Here is a 23,913-nt window from a genome sequence, read left to right on the forward strand (position 1 = left end):
CCAGAGCCCGACTTGGGGCCCGAACTCACGGATCGCGAGATCGTGACCTGAGTTGAAGTCGGACGCTTAACCGACTGAGCCACCCAGGCGCCCCCCATATTTTTCTAAGGGTAGGCCCCACTACCAATGTGGGGCTTGAGCTCACAACCCTGAGATCAAGGGTCGCATGATCTACCAACTGAGCCAGGCACCCCAGCTTTTTGTGGTCTCTAAATTGGACAGTAGTGAACTGTCACTGCTGCTTTATTTCCCCCCAACTTGATTAAGGAATGTAAACAAATGACGTTCATAAAATTGTTCCTTGATCTTTGAGACGTTCAGTTATTAGCACCAAGCCTTGCCACAAAGTAGGTAAGTCAATGTACAGGTGATAAAAGAGTTTAAATTGAAAAATTATCAATCTAAACGCAAAACTTATAAAGAAAAGGAAACTCTTTTCATGCTTCTCTGTTAGCAGAGTGCTTAGTTTTTATTCCTTCCATTTCCTCATCTATATCCATCCCATCTATACCATCATCTTCCCCTCGACCTTATCATCTTCCAATAGTCCTTCACCACTTAATCTGTATCAAGTGAATTTTTGCATCTAACTTTTAACTTTTGGAAAAAGGATTTCTCAAATATTAACATCTTTCAATTCATAAGTGGAAAATACTTTTTCCTTAAGATTGTGTAAGAAGCATTCAATTTTTTTTAACACTTACCTACTAACAATTGTTAAACCTGAAATCAGAACTTTTAAAAAATCTTCAGAGTGTAACTTATTTTCTCCCAATGTTGAATATGATGACGGTATTTTGGAAGCATCCTTAGGCAATATACACACAATAGGCACAGAACGCTTTTATTATTCATTTTATTTTCATATAAATTAACATCCTAGAAAAATTGAAATAGAAACACTAAATACAGTATTGCACATAGCGATCTTTGTTAAATGCCCTATTATTACAGTGAAGAATGGTAATATACACATTGGAGGGACTGAAGGAGACAGGAAGACTAGAAAACAAACCAAGTCCACTACTGTTTCTTTGCACTTAAACTATAAACTAAAAGGTAAAAGACCATACTTTACATAAATGCAAACATAGTTGTGATTCAGGACATTTTCTTTTTTAAGTCTTTCCATAATTAGTTTCTGATAGCAAGAAATTCTCCCCTTTATCAACATCGATAAGCCCCAACAAATATCATTAAAAGAATTAGAAAAAAAAACCCACCTATTAATATTAGACAAAGCCATCACAATGTATCTTGAGCTGACTTTAAAATACTCTCACAAAGAGTGGGAGATTTACTCTTCTTCCCCCTTGAAATAAAATAAAATCCTTTCCTAGGCTCCTTCAGGTAACAAATCATTACATACTCCTTTTATAGCTTTTAATCACCTGCTGTAACACATAGAGATGATTCTAATCATGTAAAAACACTCAGGCAGGTATGTGAATTAACAGATGCCAATCCACCTGAAAACTTACTTTTTTTTGCCAACAATTAGTCATGTTTGGCAATTTTATGAACATCATTTATTTAAATTCCTTCAACATATTGAGTCATATTTTCTTTGTGAAGGCCAATGGTAACATTATAGAGAGGCACAACTTTAATTTACTTTAGCTGAAGATTAGTTTTATGTAGGGTCTCAAAGAACACAGGCTGATAAAAACCCTCATTAAACTTAATACTCTGATTTCTGCCTATATTAAATGACTTATAGGAAAGGGCTTTCCTTTTGCTATATTTTTTACTTGAGTAAAAAAATGATAATCTTCTTTCACAAATATATAGTTATGGAGAGCAACCCAAGAGTTGGGGAAGCCTTGATTATGATATATAAATGGTACTTAAGTTTTAAAATAGAAAATTTATATGTAGACATGAAACTGATACAAACAATTCACTAGAAATAACATTTTAGCCATAAATCTAAATGCAGTGAAATGGAGTACTGGTTGTCAGTAGAAAGGAAAGTGTTTTGCTGGGATAAGGAATATTCTCACAAAAGTAAATTGTAAGTTAACATTTAGCATGTTCAGCATTAATGCAAATATTGCCTCTTATACATGCTGTTTTGGTCTATCAATATTATACCATAAACTTTACAAAAAGAAAAGGTGTCAAATTCTCCACTGGTCTACTGCTTTTGCATTTTTATGAATGTACAGTATGATTCAACAATTGGTGAACTGTCTAGAAAACACAAAGATTATGCTAGAGGTCAAGAGGAAAAATGAACAAAATGGTATAGTTTCCTTCCCACCCTCAGGTCAGCTGAATGTTGTGGAAGTGGTTGCAGTGACTCATGTTCATTTTGCTTTTCATTGCTCAGGTTTTCATGCTTATCTTTGCTTTCTGAAAATAAATGCACCAGAGAAAAGTTACAGTTAGAAGTAAGAACTTTCAAAAATGTACGAAGTATATAATAGCCCAAACAAGATCTTTTCATTTGGATTAAATTCTCTAGGAAAAGGTTGAAGATCCACCAGCCCAGAAAGGAAGAATATATAAGCAAAATCTGTTTTATCTGTAAGAATTTTCCCCAGCCAAATCACCAATTATTTTTGAGACCAAAAAAAAAAAAAAAAAAAAAAAGGCTTTAAAAATTCAGCTTCTCACCAGTGTGAAAAAGTACCAGCTCACCTTTCTCATTCTCCATCCTATGCACAAATACATAAAGATTGAACTGAGTGTTCATTCTCTTATATCCTTACAATAGCATGATTAGGTTGATTAATGATTTTCCCTTCTCATTCAGTGCACCTTTAAGGTTATACTCAAATCAAAAAGGCAGAAAATAACCTAAACCATAAGGTAATACTTGTCATTAGATAATATTAATTTTGATCTAGAGAAACTAAAGGGAAAATATATTTTAAGTGGAGATGTAATTCCTAACTTTTTCTAAGTAGGGTTTAATCATATTCCAACTTGGGTTATTTTGATATCTTTTCCATTTTTTAAATGTTATTTATTTTTAAGAGAGAGAGAGAGTGTGTGAGTGAAGGAGGCACAGACAGAGAGGGACAGAGGATCCCAAGTGGGCTCCCCACTAACAGCAGAGCCCAACATAAGGCTTGAACTCATGAACCCCGAGATCATGACTTGAACCAAAGTTGGGATGCTCAACTGACTGAGCCACCCAGGCACCCCCTTATCTTTTCCATTTACACTATGTTAGTCTAATCCAATTCAAAGTTTTCCTATTTTAAGGCCTAAAACAACTTTTCACTTAAAACAGCATCATTTACTTACTCTTGTGGTACCAAGTGATAAAACCTCAAAACATTTAAAAAAAAAAAAATACTGGGGCGCCTGGGTGGCTCGGTCGGTTAAGCGTCCGACTTCAGCCAGGTCACGATCTCGCGGTCCGTGAGTTCGAGCCCCGCGTCAGGCTCTGGGCTGATGGCTCGGAGCCTGGAGCCTGTTTCAGATTCTGTGTCTCCCTCTCTCTATCTGCCCCTCCCCCGTTCATGCTCTGTCTCTCTCTGTCCCCAAAATAAATTAAAAACGTTGAAAAAAAATTAAAAAAAAAATACTGACAGTGTGTCATAAAGGAAATTTTTTTTTTTTTTTCTTTTGAGAGTGTAAGCAGAGGAGGGCAGAGAGAGGGAGACTGAGGATCTGAAGCGGGCTCTGTGCTGACAGCAGAGAGCCCAATGTGGGGCTTGAACTCACGAATTGTGAGATCATAACTTGAGCCAAAGTCAGACGCTTAACCTACTGAGCCTCCAGGGCACCCCAGAAAACTCATCATTTTTACCAAGCCCTGCCTCCCAGGGTGTGAAAGTGGTGTTTTAAAGAAAGTGGGTAAGTAGGAACGCTAAATAAGCTTGTTGAGGTCAGGCTGTTAGTTTACAGCTGATACACAGCCAACTCTATAGAGCCATTTGTGAGTACAAGCCGGGTCTGAGCCCCCTGGTCTGAGCAAAGGGCAATGCTACTAGTACTCAGCATTTCCCATCGTGTTTTAGATCCCAATGGTGCTAATTCCAATTATAACAGCCTACTCTGGGTTCAAATACGGCCCTGTACTGGTGATACATGTGTAATGGAGAAAGTGAAAAACTGCTCCCCAAACCTCACCAACACACACACGCAGGTAGATGCATTCCTTTAGGAGATTTGTCTTAAATCTTAAGCTCTGAATGTCGATACTGAGATTCTCTTAGCCTTTGAGCCTGATCAAAAGCATACAGAAAAGGAAATTCTTCAAGTCAGAGCATAGCATCCATTCATAGTTAAGAGGAAAATAATTGAAGTGTCATTATGTGAGTTTGAATATGTTGCGGAAATTATGTTTAAAAGCCAAAGAAAATCACAAGTTAAAAAAGGGGAGAGTTAAATACTTACAATTCCAGAGTCATGTCTTGGTTTTATTTTATAAAGTGATTTTCCCTTTTTCTGCCTACACACCTCTTCGGCTTCTTTTACTCTGGGTGGAGAGAAAACACATGTATTTAAACAGAGTCCTACATAGATCACTGCAATTCACCTTATGGTAGGTGAGCAAGTAGCAACTCATTAAGGATTTGAATCATTGGAGAAAATATCACGTACACAAGAACATTATCTGACATTTGATTCAAAAACATTGAACTAGAGGCTAACTCATTCACGGGTTCTCACCCTGGAATCAAAGGGGGTCAAATGGAATGATATACAAACACATGAAAATTTTTATATCTACATTTCATCCTATATTAAAGGAGTCTTTTGTAGAATAAATTAAGGAAATATCCCTCATTTTCAGCTACGGGTACTGAGATTGGCCCTATTACATAAATCTGAAGCATTAAAATCAATCAATCAATAATATCATATAAAAATTCATATGCCTATTTAAAATTATTTTAGATTCAATTTCCACATCACACTTACCCATGTCTGAAAGTCATTTGCAGTGAATACTTCATCAAGCAACAGAACCAACCATTTATTTGAAAACAGAAAATAGAGTGCACAATAATAATATTTTGACATTTCTAGGAGTTATTTTTAAAAACATGCTCCAAGGAAAACAGCACCAAATTTACTAGAGGTATAGTTAAGAAAGGATGTTATTCAGAGGTAAGTTCTCCATTAAGTTCTGGATCTGCTATTTGATACTGGGTAATTTCCTTATACCATCAACTCTTGTATTCCCTCAAATAGTAAAAAGGCTTAATACTATTTAATAGTATTACTATTATTACTACAGAGTTGTTACAAAGATCAAAATATTTTATTTAAAATGTTCCTTATAAACTGTAAAATGCTATAAAAAGTATATGTGATTGTTTTAATTAAACAAATAGTAAGAAATTTTTAAACTGGGATTATACTAATAAAAAGGGGTTCCATAAGTAGGAAAACTAGCCTACCAGGTTAATTTATTTTTTATTATCATAATACCCTTGGAGATTAAAAGTGGAGCATTTCTGGGAAAACTTAAAAGGCTGTGACTTATCTTAATAAAAGATTTTTAAAATTCAGATCTTCGAGCTTATTTCCTGAAAGAAACGAATTACAAATCTTTGAGCTTATTTCCTGAAAGAAACGAATTACAAATATATTTCTTGAGCCCTGTGGTAAAAGATCTAATGGTAGAATTCCTCTGTCACATAACTGAATGAATACCTGTTTTGAAACAGTGAAGGCAGCAAATGATCCAGCATAGGAGCTCTGAGATTGGTACTAGAGTTTACATTAAAGCGTGACAAATGAAAGTAATTCCTTTTGGACATAAAATGCCTGAGTTGATCTTATTAGTAATTCCAGAAAATGACGACAATTTAGAATATGCTCCATTGCAACTCCTTTTTATTACTTTTTGTCCGAGCCATAAATTGCCTTTAATCCTTCCTCCAAACATTTGAAGACAAAAACATTTTCTTTATAACAAAGGATTGCAGGAGTTCCCATCTTCCTCTGAAATAGCTACCAGTAAATTTAAGTGTAACTATTTGGACGGGGAATTAAAAAATCTTTTTTTGTAAGCACTTTGCCAAAATCCAGCGGATCCCCTCTTAAAGTTACTTGGAGCTCTTTAAACTATTTTGTGACATTTATTAAAAAAAATAAAATAAAGTACTTCACAAAAACTTAGATCACCAAAGCATTTTTATGTTCTCACTATCATATTTATTTTGCTTTAAAATTTTTTTACTGTTTCTTTATTTTTGAGAGAGATAGAGAGACAGAGCATGAACAGGGGAGGGGCAGCAAGAGAGGGAGACACAGAATCTGAAGCCCGCTCTAGGCTCTAAGCTGTCAGCACAGAGCCCGATGTGGGGCTTAAACTCAGGAACTGTGAGATCGTGACCTGAGCCGAAGTTGGACCGAACCACCCCAGTGTCCCTATTTTGCCTTTACAACACATTTTTCTAAGGATCACGGGAAGACAAATCTAATACAAACATATTTAATTTTACTCAAAAACAAATTCAGCCATTCCTTACAGCAGAGATGACGAAAATTACAATGTGCGTCAAGGAACCCTCACAAGATTTAGCTCGCTCCTTCATTTGACGATCATTTATGGAGCAGTGACTCCAGGCCACGCACTAGGCTTGGCTCAGTTTTATGAGGACAATTACATTCACTGTCTAATTGGAGAGCTACCCACGTAAGTAAATTACGTGTGTGCATTAAGCACCACCACCTAGGATTGTAGAGGTTCAGCCATGTCCAGGAGGAGGGTAGGGATTGTGGGAATCTTTCTGGAACAGGTTGACAGCTGAGCCTTGATTCAAAGAGAAATCTTAACTGCTCTTACTGTTCCCAGAAGGGGAAATGGGACAGAAGATGAAAGAATAATATGTGTAAAGACCGAGTGAGACAAGGAATACCACGGTGAGATTAGAGAACATACACACTTCCCTCCTGTGCTGCCATGGGATCCCTACACCCTTAGAAGCCAATGATTGAACTGGCGTCTGCCTTATGTTCCAGTTTCTGACGTGCATGGCTCGGGTGAGTCAGTCCCTGCATCCTAGGCACCTCTAGATAGGCACAAATAAACGATTTGGGGACCTGAGACCCTAAGCACCAGAACCTTAAGTAGTTGCTATTCAGATTTAAGGGCACAAGCATGGAACAGATGTTAAAAGGCCGTTCTCTCGGCCCGCCTCCCTCTGGTGCAAGCCCTGTAATGGGTGGGAATCTAAGCAGCACCCCAGAATGTGATGAACACGGCCAGTGGGCAACACTGAGAAACTGCACCCTGGCACCAAGGTATTCCCCTGAAACCCGGACTGGGCAGCCACCCTGAGCCCCTAGGCACTGTGCTTCCTCACCCCTCTCTCTTCCCAGTGCACACTGGGTCCCAGCCCATACCCCGAGAACTTGCTCGCTTCAGCACTTTGTGGAGTTGCACCCCTCCTAAGCTTCCCAGCAAATGTGGCTTCTTCCAAATGCCAATTTTATTTCAACAAAACTCTGACAACAAGACATTTTTTCCACACTTTAGGCAGGAAAAAAGAATGTGTCCCTGGAGGTGAGATACACTGCCAGAGTTGGCAGAAATAAGAAGCATAACAAGGGAGAAGCCGGGAAGGAGAGAGAGGGCTGAGGCAGCTGTCCTTATGAGCGTCTCCCGTTTGCTCTCCATCTGGGCGAGTGTGGCGGGCTCGTCGGCTGGCTCATCCAAGTTAGGCCTATTGAGTAACTACTTGTACATGTTCCACCCTCTTTCCCTCCTGCCTCACCCCTCATTCAATCATGCCGAAAATTTCTTAAATGGAGAAGGAAAAAGATGTTTATCTCACAACTAGACATCACAGGCTTTAAGTGAAAAAGCATGGTGGTGGTAACATTTCAAACAATAAATAAAGACCACCACTACGTCCTGTTTGGAAAGGAGATGGGGAGTAAAAACAGGGACGATTCTTCATTTATAAAAAGAGAAAGGAGAGAGAGGAAACCATGGGTAGGCCAAAGAAGATAGCCCGTAGCTTTCAAATGTTGCCTGCACTTGAGTTTAAACTCTGAGTAGGGTGAGGACTGGGATGATGTACCGACCTTGCATGATTCATGAAGCCATGTTCTTTTGAATCTGGTTGCAGTCACACAAAGGGGACTGCCAGGGCATTTGTTAATCAAGATTTCACCCTATTAGAGAACTAAAAAGGGAAGTAAAAAATTTCAGATGACATCTTTGATAGGCTCATTTAACAGTTGCAACTTCTAATCTGCAATCTAGATTACAGAAAGAAAATATGAGCAAAAACAAATCATATGATAATGAAAACTCTTCCACTCATCACCTCTAGTGATCTTGGAAAAACAACACAGAAAGCAGAGACTAGAAAACAGGAAATGTAGCATTGCCTTTTAGACCGAAGAGAAGGATACTGAGTGGTATATAATGGCTGTAGAATTTGACGTTTGTGCTAATATTTCGCTGTTAATAGCCTTTATTGTCTGCAGAACTTAAGAAACAAAACCAGGCTGAATAAATATTGAAAGTACATATTTATCCCTTAAATGAAAGGTCAAAAGTAATCATAACATGAGGCATTTTTTTAAAGGGAGAATTTAATTATAGGAAATAACCAAATGGCATGTATGGAATCAGGTTTGGCAAATAGAGTAGGTGACCAATTTGAACAAAATAATTTTTGTTCTAAGCAAAGTTTCGTTCAGGCAACAATTAGAAAGAGTGACACGAATCAATATACGATTCCGAAAAGATGGAGACTTGCTCCCTTCAAGGGCCAACTTTGTATAACCAATTTTGAATAAAGCCTTTCTGAAAAAAATCAAACTTTTCTCTTCAATAAACGGAGGCACAATTTAACTTTTACTTGATGGCCCGTGTTCGTCACTGCCTTCATCACTGTTGTAATGTGCTGATACAGGGCCACCCTCAAGGCCTCCTAAAATATATACCCATGTGGCAGCTCACCCCTGCATGGACCTAACACTTGTACTTTGCTGTATTTACTTTGTGTCCACGTTAAGCTTTCTCTTTCTAAGATAGCAGGTTGTGAGCACTTCTCACTGGCACCAGCACGCCTGCCTTGAGTAGAGACTCTATCTTCTTCAATAATTTCTATCTTCTCCAGATGGGAAAACCAGAGCACCAAGCTACTTTAAATGGGCTTCAAATTAGAACACCGAGTTCAATGCTAGCTAAACGAAGGGAGTTCCCGGACCTGGAGGCAGTAATTGTAGCCGCCACAGGCCTTCTCCCCACCTCCCACATACTTCAGGGCTCCCAGCTATGTCTGGAAGGCTGGCAAGGCCAGAAGTCGGACTTCCAGATAGGCAGGGCTTTAGGGCTCTAAAGGTCTAAGACTCTGAGATTCTAAGACACTGCACGCCTCTCCTCATATTGTACCACCCAGCATACTTACTCAGCAGGTTGTCCTCAAAGATGGAAAGCAATTTGGAATGAATATAAAACCTGAAATTCAAGCTTATCAAGGTAAAGATGGGTGACACCATTAATTGGTAAGGACAGATTTTGTAGGCCTACCTCAGGGTAGGGAGGGAATCATTTTGTGAGGAATAGGACTGTGAGATTATCTCTCAGATGAGACTGTTTTTGCAGTCCAGGGCAAAGTGACCAGAGAAAAAGAAAACACTTTCAAGTATTAAAGCTTAAATTTAAATTTGCTTTAAAAAACTTTTATATTACATTTATTTTCTAAAAACTAAAGCTGTAAATGTAACCTAAAAAATAATAGACTTTAATACATTTATAGGTTTTTTCAATTTCTTATATGCAAATATCCTAAGTTGTAACAACTTCCTTTGGTTTGAAGCAGTTATGGATTCAGAAATTATGAAGCACAGACAATTTGAGCCCAGGAGAATGAAAATATGAAAAATATTTTTTATCACACAGAATTTGCTGAAACTAATTTGCATTCCAATTATTTTTATTTTGGTATTTTTCAGAACAAATGGAAACTTTCTCAAATTTTTCCCTTATTATAACTGGGCACATTTAACCTAAGGGTTTTTCTAAACAGAGAGAGTGGTTTCTTATTTCTCTCCTAATAAAGACGTATTTTTATCTGCACTTCCCCCACTCCTCCCAGCCCCAGACTCATTTATTGTGAGGCAAACATATACAAAAAGTTCAGTGTGATTAAGTTTAAAGACAGTTTGTGAGATGAATAAGGGAGATACACTGGGCACAGAAACAGAGAAAAGAAACCAGACATCCCTGTAGCCTGCAGGCAGAATCATTTTATCTACCTTCTAGAGCAAAGGCCACGCTGGCCACAATCTTATCAAGAAAACAGATATGCTCTCATCATTCAGGGGAAGGAGAAAGGGAGTCACTTTTCTGCCACTAAACATTAATAATTTGGTTTAAAGAAGTATCTGTGGCAGACAGATTCACTTCCTGCTGGCTCCAATGAGGCTTGCTGTGAGCAGCCGGATTCCTTGCTGGAGTCTACAGCCTGTGAGAGATTGAAGTGTAGCCCAGCACTGGCATGTCACACGCTGGAGATCCCGATACAGAGAAGAAGCAGCTAAGAGTAGACATCGTTATCGTTATTACCAGTTCACAATGTACTTCACTGAAACGCAACACCATTGTGCCTGACTACAAAATTTACAATTTTCTAAGAGAAAAAGGAAAAAAAAAAGACCCACATATAAACACACAGAGAAGAGGGGCCGTGAGAGATTCTAGACAAAGGCTGGTTAGGAGAGCTGGCTCTAAAGTTATGGGTGTCTCTCTCCAGGTAAAGATGGAAGTAGGTGTTAGACGCCTTGTGGAATTAAAGGTGATCTGGGGGGAGGTTACTCCTGGCTCTGTCTTCCCTCCCTTTGACCTTAACGATTTAAAACACACACACAAAAACATCACAAAACCCCTAGGGACACAATGGGAACAATCAACCAACAATGTCACGTATTACCCTCAAGTAAAAAGGACTTCAGTTTTCTCAAGAACATGTGAATTTCTGAATTTCATCACTGACAGTATCCAGCTTTTCAGAGAAACATTACATTTGCACCTCAAATGGTTTCCAACTGTTTTTCTGGACATGCTTGCTCAGTCTCTTCTACTGCTTATTTATTAAACTCCCTCTCCCCACCCCCCACCATCCAGGGTCTAATGTTGACCCTGTGGTGTCTACAGGCAATCCCTACGTGATAATTCCAACTATGCTGAAGACTTTCAGATCCACACTTCTAGCTCCAGATCCCAGTGGACATTCTTCTTTCCTTTCCCACCCAGGCCTTGGTTAAGGACATAACCATCCAGGGCACCTGTCTGGATAGTAGATCAGTTTATCGTCCGATTCTTGATTTTAGCTCAGGTCATGATCTCACAGTTCATGAGTTTGAGCCCTGTTTAGGGCTCTGCACTGACAGTGCGGAGCCTGGTTGAGATTTTCTTTCTCTCTACCCCTCCTCCCCAACAAATAAACAAACATTAAAAAATTAATGTTTTATTACTTGGATTAAAATTAAATAAAAAAAGAGAACATAACCATCCATAACCATTCATCCACTGAATTCTTTCTTTCCCTCTTCACCAACCTTCCATGCATCTGTAAATGGTAACAAGTTCTGTTATCAATGATTCCTTAGTAATGATGTTTAAATCTGTCCCAACCTAAATTCCACTATTTCTGATTGTTTTCAAGGCTCCTCCTTAATGCCACTGGACCACTGCCACACCCTCCAGAATGGCTTTTACACTGTTCTAATCCATCTTTCACAAATTCCCCAAACATGGGAATCACATCTGAGCCACTTATTCATTTGCCAAGAAAATACTAAGTTTCCTAGTGAGGTATTCAAGGCCATTTACAAGTAACCTAATTTCTCCTTAGTCTCCACAATGTTCCCTGGGCTCCAACTGTGCATAACCACTAATCATCCCTGTAGGAGATCTTTGCTAGATCAGTTTCTATGGGACTACCCATTCTCTTTCTTTTCCTTCCAAGGGTCCCTCAAGTTAAGCTCAAAAATACCATACTATAGAAAGTATATAGGGCCCTCTAGGAAGGCATATTTTAAAGACTTACAGCTACATTTATGTATCTGTCTTTTGCCTTGTTGAATACTAAGTTCCTTGAGATTGGGGATCATGCACATTCATTTTTACATTCCCAGGAATAACAATAAAGCTTACACAGGTGAGTATTCACTAGACATTTGAAAAATAACTGAATAAATGATGATGAACAGAGAAACTAAGAGTAAGCTAAAAAATGCACGGGGATAAATTTTGACCAATAATTGGGACTTTGATTTAAATATCTTTTTTTGCCTTCTTCTTCCAGTGAACTCTTAAGCAATGAGTCTGGATGTCCAATTCACATACTGAGCAAACTATGCAGGGTTCTATCTGACTTGATCTTTGAGTTTACTGATTTACTACTATAATTCCAACCATAAATATCAATTTAGTTGTGAGTACACATAAAATTTATGAAAATTTAGTATATCATATTCACTTTCTTCTATCTTATAGAAAAATTAAGTTTATATACACTATATGAATCATTAGAAGCCTGTAGGATTTAACGTGAAATCATGTCAAACTACTCTCACTAACTCTTATTAGCTCCTAGGTTAGTGGAAAAGATAAATGACATAGATGTAATACATCTTCTTTTCAACAAAGCATTTGAAGAATCTCTAATGGGATGTCTGCAGACAGGAAAGTGAAATGATAGGTGAGAGGACACTTAGATGAGTTTATGATGGTCAAACATACTAAAAAAACATAACAGGGTGTCACTACATCTGGTTACGTTCTTGCTTTAAAAAGCATCCCATTGAAGAGGATCGAGCACAATTAACTGGCAAAATTTATATGAGACAGGTTAATCTGAGAATGGAGAAAACTGTCCTAACAATCACAGATGCCAAAAAATAATGGAGATGTTTTTTTTTATTTGAGGAAAGTGAACAGTAAGCCAGTAATGTTTCAGACACAGTGAGTGCTCCATGTGACCACCTCATCCAACCATCTGGCAACCAAGCATGAGAAATGTCATCATGCTATTCTAGAAAGGAGGAGTGTGGGATTCAGAGAGGTTCTTGAGGTCATATAATAATGGAATGAGTGATCTGGTCAACTTCAGAGTCTGTACTCTTTCCATATCATTCTCCCTAGAAAGGGTACAAAATCATGAGCTTAATGTCTACTTATTAGTACTGTAAAAATGGTATTCCTATAATGGGAAGTGAATTGGGATAGATGATCTTCATTTTATTTCCCAAGTTCAATATCTTTTTCCCTTTAGAGAGCTTCCACAGAAAGAGCATCTTAAAAGACACTATGATATAAGCTCCTTGAAGGCAGAGAACAGAACGTCTTTCCACTCCATTATCCCATGCCCAGCACAGCACCTGGCTCATTACTGTAGCTTCTAACACTTACTAAGGACTTGTTATATGCCAGGCAATGGGCTAAGGAGATACTATCTCCTCTAAATCTTGTAATATAATCCCATGGGTAGATACTATAGTTACTCAACTTCTACAATGAGGAAACTGAAACTTAAAGTGGTCAAATTATTTGCTCGGGGTCATACACCAAGTTGTGGCAGATCTGTGGTTCAAATCCAGACAAACACAAAAATCCACCTCCAGAGTTCTAGTTGTAGCCACTGAACTACATTGTCTTTCACTACTCAGACACATGGGGAAGATGAAACATACAACCATTTATACCTTCCTCTTTCTATTTATTGCCATTTATATATTTATCACATATTTATATATATTTCCATTCACTATATTAATTTGTATTATTTAATTTTTATTTATTTAGAAGTATTTGATCCTTCAGACTGAATCTTTTAAAACTCTGAACATATAAAATGTGGCAGTTTAAAGTGATTTTTGAGAAGAGAAACTATTTAAAAAATGGACACATGTGTTTTACCAGATACTGGGGAGAAGCACTACAAATGGACAAGTTTTGAACTTTATTCAAGGAAAAGTATTAATGGAAACACAATGGGCTATAAGCGTTCATCTTTGAAAAAGGAAAGCACGTAAGATTGTCTGGATAAAGCAAAACTACCACCACATTTTCTTGATCCTAATTTTTTGGAGAATTTTTTATGTGGTTCTCTGAATAAGATATGTGAATTGTAATCAGTACAAATCTAAAAATACAGAAGAAAGAGAAACTTTTCCAATGTTTTTTTAAAATACAAATCTTCAAAATAATTGGAGATTAAATTTTAAACTGTAACCCAGCAAAGGCATGTCCAAAGACAGGGAAGTCAACACACACTTCAAGAACGTCCTGGTGCTCATTGGTGATCTCATCTGATACAGAGATACAGGTCTGTAAAATTCAGGACAGCCAGCCTATTTTCTTAATTATAGCACATTGAAGTGGTCTGGAACTGAATACCAATAGGTGGCTAGAGTCTTGGGTAAGCATCGGAAATGCTAACGTTCTGTGCTGCTGAAGGAGACTACAGTTACCTCATGGCATCAACAGCAAGAGTCACATTCCAACCGTGTAAATGAAGTGACTCAAACGAAATTCTGTCAAACCAAGAGTATCCTTTTTTCATGTTATGCCACAAGGAATTTAACATGGTATCAGAAAAAAATGTGAGAAATGTGGAAGTCACTATTTAGAACTTTTTAAAATACAGGATTTTTAAACTCCTGATCACATATTTTTCATCACTAATTTAAAATCTCTGACCTAGGGGAAAAAAAAGAGGTTTGTTTTTCTCATGGATCATGAAGTAGAGGCTATTTTAATTCTGTATTAGAGGTAGACTCACATGGAATTTACAGAAGTAGTTCAGCTGATGTGCCCTTTATCTAAGTCCCATAAGAAGGACCATCTTCTTTTTGTATATATTGAAGATTTTTAATCTCCTCAATGAAATGGTCAAATGACAATCCCTTGTTCTACAAATTTACGATAGCAAATAAAACAAAATTCTGTCATACATGATGGCCAAAACTGTTACAAAATCACATGTGACAGCAAAATTAATCTTTTATTACAGGAGAAAATGTTGTTTACTACATTTGACATTTTTCACGTGAATATCATTTTACTGTTTCCACATGCTAAGATATTTTCTTAAAGTCAGTGATTTTTTTTTGCATGTGGTTCAGAAACATTTTTGATTATAGCTGGTGAGAGATAAACTTAAGCTGTTGGTACGTACACTATGGCTTTTGTTTTGACACTTCTCTAGCAAAAGATGACATGTATGAATAACTTGGATCCTATTTTTTAAAGACTTTTTTGGGGGGTTGCAGGGAGGAATTCAAGGGCTATTAGACATGGAAATTAGTTTATAGAGAGTTTATCACATTTCCTCCCTGTAAAACTCATAAAAGAGTACAACAAAGCTATTTATATCATGATGCTTTAGGATTATGCAAGAGGAAGCTCAGCTTAATTAAAGGAAAGATGTGGGAGATACAAGGCAGGAATGGGATCAAGGAAACATACATAATAAAGGAGAATAAGGGTCATGATATTTCCTCTCCTGGATTGTTCCTATCTGGCTAGAAATATGCTGTTTATCCCATCATCATAAAACAAAACAAAAAAAATCCATAATTCACCTTCCTCTCCAGCTGGATCTTCTTTCCTTTTTGATTCTTTCTATGCAAACTCCTGTGGACCCATTTCCACTCTTTCTGCTCCCATCTCTTCAGACGTCTGTCCCCGGCTACTGGCAAGAGACAGCTCTTGTGGATGCTATCATTTCCTTTCAATTCCAATTCCAAGGTCACTTCTTTGTTCTCACCTCCCTCAAGTGAACACCAGTAGCATTTTACATGGTTCTTCTTGTAAGCTCTCCTTCTTGAAGCCCCTTCTGTACTCTGTCTGTGAGGCACTCTCTCTCTGCACCCACCTTTCACCTATCTCTCCTTGCTTACTCTGTTTCAGCAACTTCAGCCTCCTCCCTAAACATGTTCATTCCTGAGGCTCTGTACTTACCGTTCCTCTTGTCTGGAATGTTCTGTCTCCAGATTTCCCTCACTTCCCTCTCAAGTCCCTGCTTATAGTCAGACAACCACCTCCTACAACTCGCTTTTTGCTTTGCCCTACTTTATTTTTCATCTGAGCCTGTACTAGTCCTGTTGTGTATGAATTTAGCTTCAGAAGGCCAGGATTTGGTTTTATTTACAACTCCAGTGCCTGGCATAATAGTAGTCACTTAATAAATACTTGTTGGATGACCTCAGTAAAGTATGTGGACAAGTCATGAGTTCACAGTGAAGAATGCAAAACCAGTGTTCAGAGATGGGAGAAAGCAGAAGGTGGCACCCCAGGGAACAATTATAAAGGCAAATTAAAAGTTGAGGGGTGCCTGGGTGGCTCATTTGGTTGGGTGGCCAACTCCTGATTTTGGGACAGGTCATGATCTCACGGTTTGTGAGTTCAAGCCCCGCATTGGGCTCTGCGCTGACAGCGCAGAGCCTGCTTGGGATTCTCTCTCTCCCTCTCTCCTTGCCCCTCCTTCACCTGTGCTTTCTCTCTTTCTCAAAGTAAATATTTTTTTTAAAGTTAGATAAAAGCATTCTTGACTTCTCATCTCCTTCATGTTTCCCAGGATTTATCTCAGAATCTCCATTCCCTAGAGAGTCTACCTTAGGTTGGAGAAAACTGAGTTTTAAATAGTCCAACTAGGAAATTTATTCTAGAGCACAAAAGGTGAAGGGTATGGCCTTGCTAATACTGGAAGTATTAAGAAGTTAAATCAGTTGTGTAAATCACGGTGCCAGTAAGGGCACAGCTGGAGTAACAGATGATGTGGCCTAGGCTGGATGGGAAGCTATATGAATGCATGGATGGATGGATGGATGGATGGATGGATGGATGAGGCTAGAACAGTTAAAAGAACCAGGAATATTAATTGTGTCAGCATCTTCCTAGAAACCTTAAATATTTGAGGACAATTACATAGACAAGGGATTGGATTTATTTGTGTGGTTCTAGAAAGAGTAGAATTAGGGCCAGTGAGCACAGCCAGTCAGCCAGATATCTGCTCATTTTGTAATCCTTTACCCGATCCCCCTCAGGCTAGATGGATTACAGAATTCAGAACCTTTCTAATTTCAGACAGAAATATGGTATAAAACACTATCCGGTTGGGTCAGATATAGCATGGAGTAATCAAACATGTTACTATTTCTGTAGTAAACATATGAACATTCATACTAAATGGGATGAATAAAGACTATATATAAATAGTCTCATATAAGTTGAGTTTGTCACAAACTTATGAAAAAAAAATGTTTGGTTTCAGAGGTGTTTTGGATCTCCAAATTGTAGAAACGGGATTATAGCTCTGGACTATAAAATTATAAATAAAACTGTATCTGTTATAATACTTGTTCTCAATGTTTATGAACTCCATTATTCCTATTAGGGAATTCTTTTTTTTTTTTTTTTTTTTTTTTTTTCTGAAATTTATTGACAAATTGGTTTCCATACAACACCCAGTGCTCATCCCAACCTATTAGGGAATTCTTTAAACCCTCAGGTGGAAAATAGGAAATGGCCATTAATAATTAAGAATTTGGGTGTGAACACTTAATTCTTAACTTTTATTTGATCAGCATCATTAGGAAATTTGTTTTTAATAACTACTCACAAATGGTAAAATATATACTTTATGGGAGTCAGCATATATTTTTTTCTTTTTTACATGGTCCACCAGCTTTCTGATGGTCATGTTCTCACCTTTCTTAAGCTACGAGGTTGTGCATGGTCCTTGAATCTCAGGTGAATGTTTGAGACACAATAAGAGACCATAACCAGTGGTAAAGTATTCTGTGAGTCCTTTGTCTTTTTCTTCATTAACAATAGATGAAGTAGGGAGCTTTAAAACATAGGAGCCAATTTAAGCTTTCTTCGTAATAACATCATTTTCACTTACTTGGATTTGTATTTTTTCCTGAATGGTTATGTGTGATTTCCAATAATGCTCCATCCATCCATCTGCTTGTCTGCCCATCCATCTGTTCAGCCATCCAGCCATTTACCCATGATATTAAAATAACAATTACCTTTCTGTCTTATTCTCTAATTAGTCCATAATGTCATCATTACCTATCTTTAAGTTCTTACTTTAGTACTCTGTACAATGGTTCTTTTATTTCACCTTTGTAAAATGAAAACATTAAAAAATAATCAAAGGCTATAGGAAATAAACCCATGTACCAACTCAATATGGAATTAAAAGGGCTTCTGCCCTAAAAACAACACATGGATTTAAGAATACATTAATATCCACAACTAGAATAACTTTTTAAATGAAAGCTTTTAAGTTATCTGTGAGCATCTGAAATTCTCTTAACTGCTAAAATACGCTTTTTCCAACTATTCTTCAACTTATTTACCTCCTCCATACATTTGGAAAACTTTAATGTGGCCAAATAGAATTTTGTTAAACTTTCCTAAAAAGTTTACCCCTAGGCCATAGGAATTCAAACCAAAGAGGTTAATTTTTAAAAATACTTTTATCTCATAGTGTTAAGATATGCTTTATTTCTGATGTTTTATCCTTGCAAAATATGTATTGCCTAAATGTATAATGATAATTAGATTTTTTAAATTTCACTTATTATTTTTTTAAGTTTACTTATTTATTTTGAGAAAGAACATGTGCAAGTGGGGGAGGCGAGAGAGAGAGAGAGAGAGAGAGAGAGAGAGAGAGAGAGAGAGAGAATCCTAAGCAGGCTCCATACTGTCAACATGGAGCCTGATACAGGACTCAATCTTACGAAACATGAGATCATGACCTGAGCTGAAGTTAAGAGTCAGACACTTAACCGATTGAGCCACCCAGGCACCCTGATAATTATAATATTTTAAAGATTAAAGACTTAGTACTGCTATTCCTTTCCTTTTCTGTACCCAACAGATTTTAGAGGTTGATCTCTACACACTTTTGTGACAAATTAAAGTTTAGAGGACTAGAGATTCTCACATGCAAACTTCTATTTCTGGCTATTTTAAATTCTAAATAAAGGTCTCTGATTCTGATAACAATTTTGATCTGTGGTTTTCTCCCACACCACCAAGCAATTTATTCAATTCTGACACAGAGATAGCATCAGATCCCACAGGTTAAGGCTCAGCCCCATAAGACTGCATGCCCCCCACCCCCATCCCTGCCTCACTTCAGATGTCTATAGCAAGAGCAGGTTACCACCTGTGTTTCTGACCCATGAGCTACAGATGGAAGGTTCCAACAACCCCCTCCTTGGGTTCAATTAATTTGCTAGAACAGCTCATGTAGCTCAAAGAAATATTTACTTACTAGATCACCAGTTTATTATAAAAGGAAATAATTCAGGAGAGCCTGATGGAAAAGATGCATAAGGCAAAGTAGGTGGGTCCTGTGGGATTTTAGGAAGGCTTTATTACATAGGCATGGTTGATTAAATAATTGGCCATTGGTGATTGATGCAGTTCCTCTTCTCTTGTCAGAGGTCAGGGGATGGGATGGAAAGTTCCAACACTCTAATCACAGGATTGGTTCCCTGGCCATCTTTAGGTGACCTAGGGGCTTTCCAAAAGTCACCCTATCACATAACAGAAGACATCTTTATAACTCTCATCACTTAGGAAATCCCAAGAGTTTTACAAACTCTGTGTCAAAAACTTGGCTGACGACCAAATATATATTTCTTATTACAAACCACAATATTGCAATGCCTATAAGACATGAATATTCAACATATTCTTTTGAAAAAGAGTGAGTGTCTACATGATCTAACTTAATTTTATGTTTTGTTATTTTTCAAAGTGATGGTAAATGCAGCCCAACCTTAAATGTCCATATTATAAAACAATAGAGAAATAGTAATAGGGCTTAAATATATGGAATAAAGTACTAATTCATTAATAGGACTATAGAGTACTCTATTAAAAAAAGAACCAAAAACTAAAAATGTTGCATTTATATCATGTCTAATTACTGGGTTCTGCTACACATGATTATGACACAAGATCACCCCAATGGAATACTAAGTCAAGGATGCTACTGCCCCAGTTCTCCTAATTTGGTGGAGATGAGGGTCATCTTTGGGTTAATGGAACTCAGGAGATCAGGCCCTCTCTAATATGACAGCTACCTTTACCTCCAGGGCACTCTCCCATCATCTCATCTCCCAACAACTCTCCAGAAGCACCCCAAGGCAGAATAACATCGTGAAACCCAGAAAGAGGTGGCAGTGACCTCATGACTGCGGGTCCGCTCTGCTTGCAGCAAAACAGCTATGGCCTCCACTCACACACCTAGAATTCTGTCCTCATGGAGACTACTACTTTCTGAAAATCATTATTTCATTATAAAAAGCCAGAAAGCTTGAATCTGCCTAAGTATCCAAAGGACAGGGCAGGCCTACTTCCTGACTGCACAGGATACCTCCATTCTCCTCTGAGCCTTAGTCTTTACTTTGCCAAGTATAACCATCAGTGAATTCCGTACAATGCAGTAGGGGACGCAGCTCAGGGTTGGAGAGGACTGTGTGCCCTTTCTGCAAATGCTGAAGTGGCATGACCTATGTAAGGCACAGCTATTCAAACAGGACTTTATATAGCTCAGCATCAAGTTTTAAATCATTCAAGGAAGGAATCTGTAAGGACACATACCAGCCTTTCTCCAGAGAGAGATCAATGAACTGTGGAGACATGTTGGCCAGGAATACTTTCTTTCATCTAGGTTTAGAGTGTGACACACGGGTACCAGTCTAAGTGTTATTCCTAAAGGAAAGAGCAGTCTTTATAATCAATTGGAGGTGGAACATGGCCAGGGCTGCATGGGAGAGGATGGAGACAAAGCTGATGGATTATTTAGAGCATGTTTAACATTATTCAACACGATAAAATGACAGATGAACTTGATTAAATAAAGTTTTCAAGCTTAGAAAGACATCCAAGGCATCAAGGATCCTAAATGTTTCATTATAGATCTTACTCAGGAGACAAAAGCAAACTAAATCCAAATGGGATGAAATAAAATTAAAATGCTCATAGGTTTCATGTAAGACAACATTCAGAAAGGGTGAGCACACAAAACTTTGTGTATCTATATACTGATAATATTATAGTTATAATTAGAAAACCTAAATTGCAAAAAAGAATACCATTTCTGGAGTTATATTTAGGTATAATGCAATTTCCTTTTTTTTTTTTTTTTTTTTGGTCCAGTAATATTACTAGTCTTAAAAATCGCAAAACCATAGGGGCACCTGGGTGGCTTAGTGAGTTAAGTGCTTGACTCTGGGTTTCGGTTCAAGTCATGATCTGGCAGTTTGTGGGTTCGGGCCCCATGTCTGACTCCATGCTGCCGATGAAGAGCCTACTTAGGATTCTCTCCCTCTCTGTCTGTCCCTCTGCTCACTCTTTCTCAAAAACAAATACACTTTAAAGAATTGCAAAATCATAGCTCCTAAAACTCCAAGAGCATTAGAATTGGATATGAAATTATAATGTACATAAAATATTATGTATATACAATAATCTAAATAATGATTACGATTTATGATTTAAAGGTCCTTTTAAGGAGGAATAAATTGTAAACAACAGTTTTCTTTTTTTTTTTACAATTTTTTTTAATGTTTATATATTTTTGGGAGACAGAGTGTAAACTGGGGAGGGGCAGAGAGAGAGGGAGACACAGAATCCGAAGCAGGCTCCAGGCTCTGACCGTCAGCACAGAGCCCGACGTGGGGCTCATGAGATCATGACCTGAGCTGAAGTCGGATGCTTAAGGGACTGAGCCGCCCAGCACCCCCAACAACAGCTTTCTATATAAACCAAAGAACCCAAGCTTACTATACCAACTTGCCATGATGATTGTTCAATCAGTAGATACTTGAATTGACTGGAAATGCCAATATCCAAGACCACATTATAATTCTACAGCTAGTTCTTTGGCATCAACATGGTTAGTCTTCACTGAGTGCCCACCGATCAGGAAGTACCCTATTATTTCTTCATCAAAAAAGTGCCTTCTTTTCCTGGGCTCAGATTCCATTCATGAACTAGTAGTTGCTCATGGTTCAAACTGCAAAGCGCCAACTGTTTATGACAAGCAGAAACAAACACCCTGAGCAGCACCTTGGCCAGAAGGCTTGTGGAGTGGGGTCCTGAATGAGCACCCCAAAAGGCAAGAGAAGGACTAGGGCCATTACAGTGAGAGGGTGAAGGTTTAATTAGAAATCAGGCTTTACCCCACAGTAAACACAGACAAATTTCTTTCCCTTTTATTTTCATTTATTTTAACCATTTGTTTTATCCCCTATTTTTTGTGATTATTTATCACTTCTTTATCAGAAATACAGGCTGAGAAAACTTGACAATATGACTCCTATACAGATAAGATTTGAAAATGTTTATTTACAATAGATGAATAACTTCAAAATACATACACACATATACATACATGATATCTAATACATTGTGTGTATTTTTAAAAATGTTTTATTTTAAGTATGTTCCACACCCAAAGTGGGGCTTGAACTCATGACCCTGAGATCAAGAGCTGCATGCTCTACTGACTGAGCCAGCCAGACACCCCATGTTGTGTGTATTTTTAACATGGCTTATGATTTCCTGAAATGGGTTTACACGGGAAAAGCACGGGCCCATTTCATCATTATAGAGTCAAGCTATTATAAACTAATCATCTGAGTTAATGGGGATCTTTTTGATTTTGGAATGAGCTATGCAATTTCTTTTTCACAGTTTTTACCAGCAGATTTATCTCTCAAATTTTGATTTATGTAATATTCATGTTCATAGTTAAAAGATTTGTTTTCCATGAATACATACTGAACTCTAAGGGCATAGGGGATAGATAGCCCAAGAGTGTACCAAGAAGGAAGACAAAGGAACTTTTTTGTTAGGACTTCAAAGCAATCAGCAACTTAAACAGATCACTGAAGGTGGTGAGCACATCCAATTGTGGTCTGTTTTTATGCTTAGAACTCTAATGTGAGAATTCTACTTATCTTAAAAAAAAACAACAGCTATACTGGGGTGCCTGATTGGCTCAGTTGGTTAAGCTTCTGACTTCGGCTCAGGTCACGATCTCACAGCTTGTGAGCTCCAGCCTCCTGTAGGGCTCCGTGCTGACAACACAGAACCTGGAGCCTTCTTCAGATCCTGTTCCCATCTCTCTCTGCCCCTCTACCACTCATGTGTGCTCGCATGTGTATACACACACATACACAACAAACACACACACACTTTCTCTCTCAAACATAAATAAAAAATTTTTAAAAAGCTTTACTGAGATATCATTAGCATACTATAAAATTTGGCCACTTAAAGTGGACAATTCAATGTTTCTTTTAGTATATTCACAGGGTTGTGCAGCCATCTAATTTTAGAACATTCCATACTCCCAAAAGAAACTTCACTCGCCGTCCCTCCACACACCACTCTCCCCTCAACCCCCAACACAGCTAATCTACTTGCAGATCCTATATATTTGCCAATTCTGGACATTTCATATAAGTCAAATCATACAATATATAGTCTTTTGTGACTGTCTTCTTTCACTTAGCCTAATATTTTCAAGGCTCATCCACAGTACAGCATTTATCAGTGCTTCATTTCTTTTTATTGCCAAATAATATTCCATTGTAATATTCACATTTTATTTATCTACTCATCAGTTGATGGACATTTGAGTTGTTTCCATCTTTTGGATATTATGAATAATGCTGCCATGACCACATGTGCAAAAGTGTTTGTGTGGACGTATGCTTCTACTTCTCTTCGGTATAAACATGGGAGGGAGTTGCTGGGTCCCATGGTAACTCTGCGTTTAAACTTCTGAGGGGATGCTTGACTGTTTTCCAAAGTGGCTGCAGTATTCTACATTGCTGTCAGCAACGTGAGACTCTCACAGGTACTCCTCATCTCCCCCAACACTTGTTATTGTCCACCTTTTTCTCGCCATCCTAGTGGGCATGTCTCTTTGTGGTTTT

The 23,913-nt window shown here is 37.9% G+C and overlaps 1 protein-coding gene across 4 annotated transcripts in view; it reads right to left on the reverse strand.

Annotated features, from left to right (window-relative positions):
* Positions 1–838: 838 nt before the first annotated feature.
* FMN2 (formin 2) overlaps positions 839–23,913 on the reverse strand; it is a 391,725-nt gene continuing 368,650 nt past the window's right edge. For all 4 annotated transcript variants that reach the window (XM_043568706.1, XM_043568709.1, XM_043568707.1 and 1 more), the window contains 2 exons: positions 4,354–4,435; positions 839–2,355 (listed from right to left, as the gene is read on the reverse strand). In XM_043568706.1, coding sequence (XP_043424641.1) covers positions 2,329–2,355; positions 4,354–4,435 — 109 coding nt within the window. In that variant the 3' untranslated portion in view covers positions 839–2,328. The remainder of the gene's footprint in view (positions 2,356–4,353; positions 4,436–23,913) is intronic.

Source organism: Prionailurus bengalensis, chromosome E4 (genome assembly GCF_016509475.1).
Source record: "Prionailurus bengalensis isolate Pbe53 chromosome E4, Fcat_Pben_1.1_paternal_pri, whole genome shotgun sequence".
NCBI classification, from domain to species: domain Eukaryota; kingdom Metazoa; phylum Chordata; class Mammalia; order Carnivora; family Felidae; genus Prionailurus; species Prionailurus bengalensis.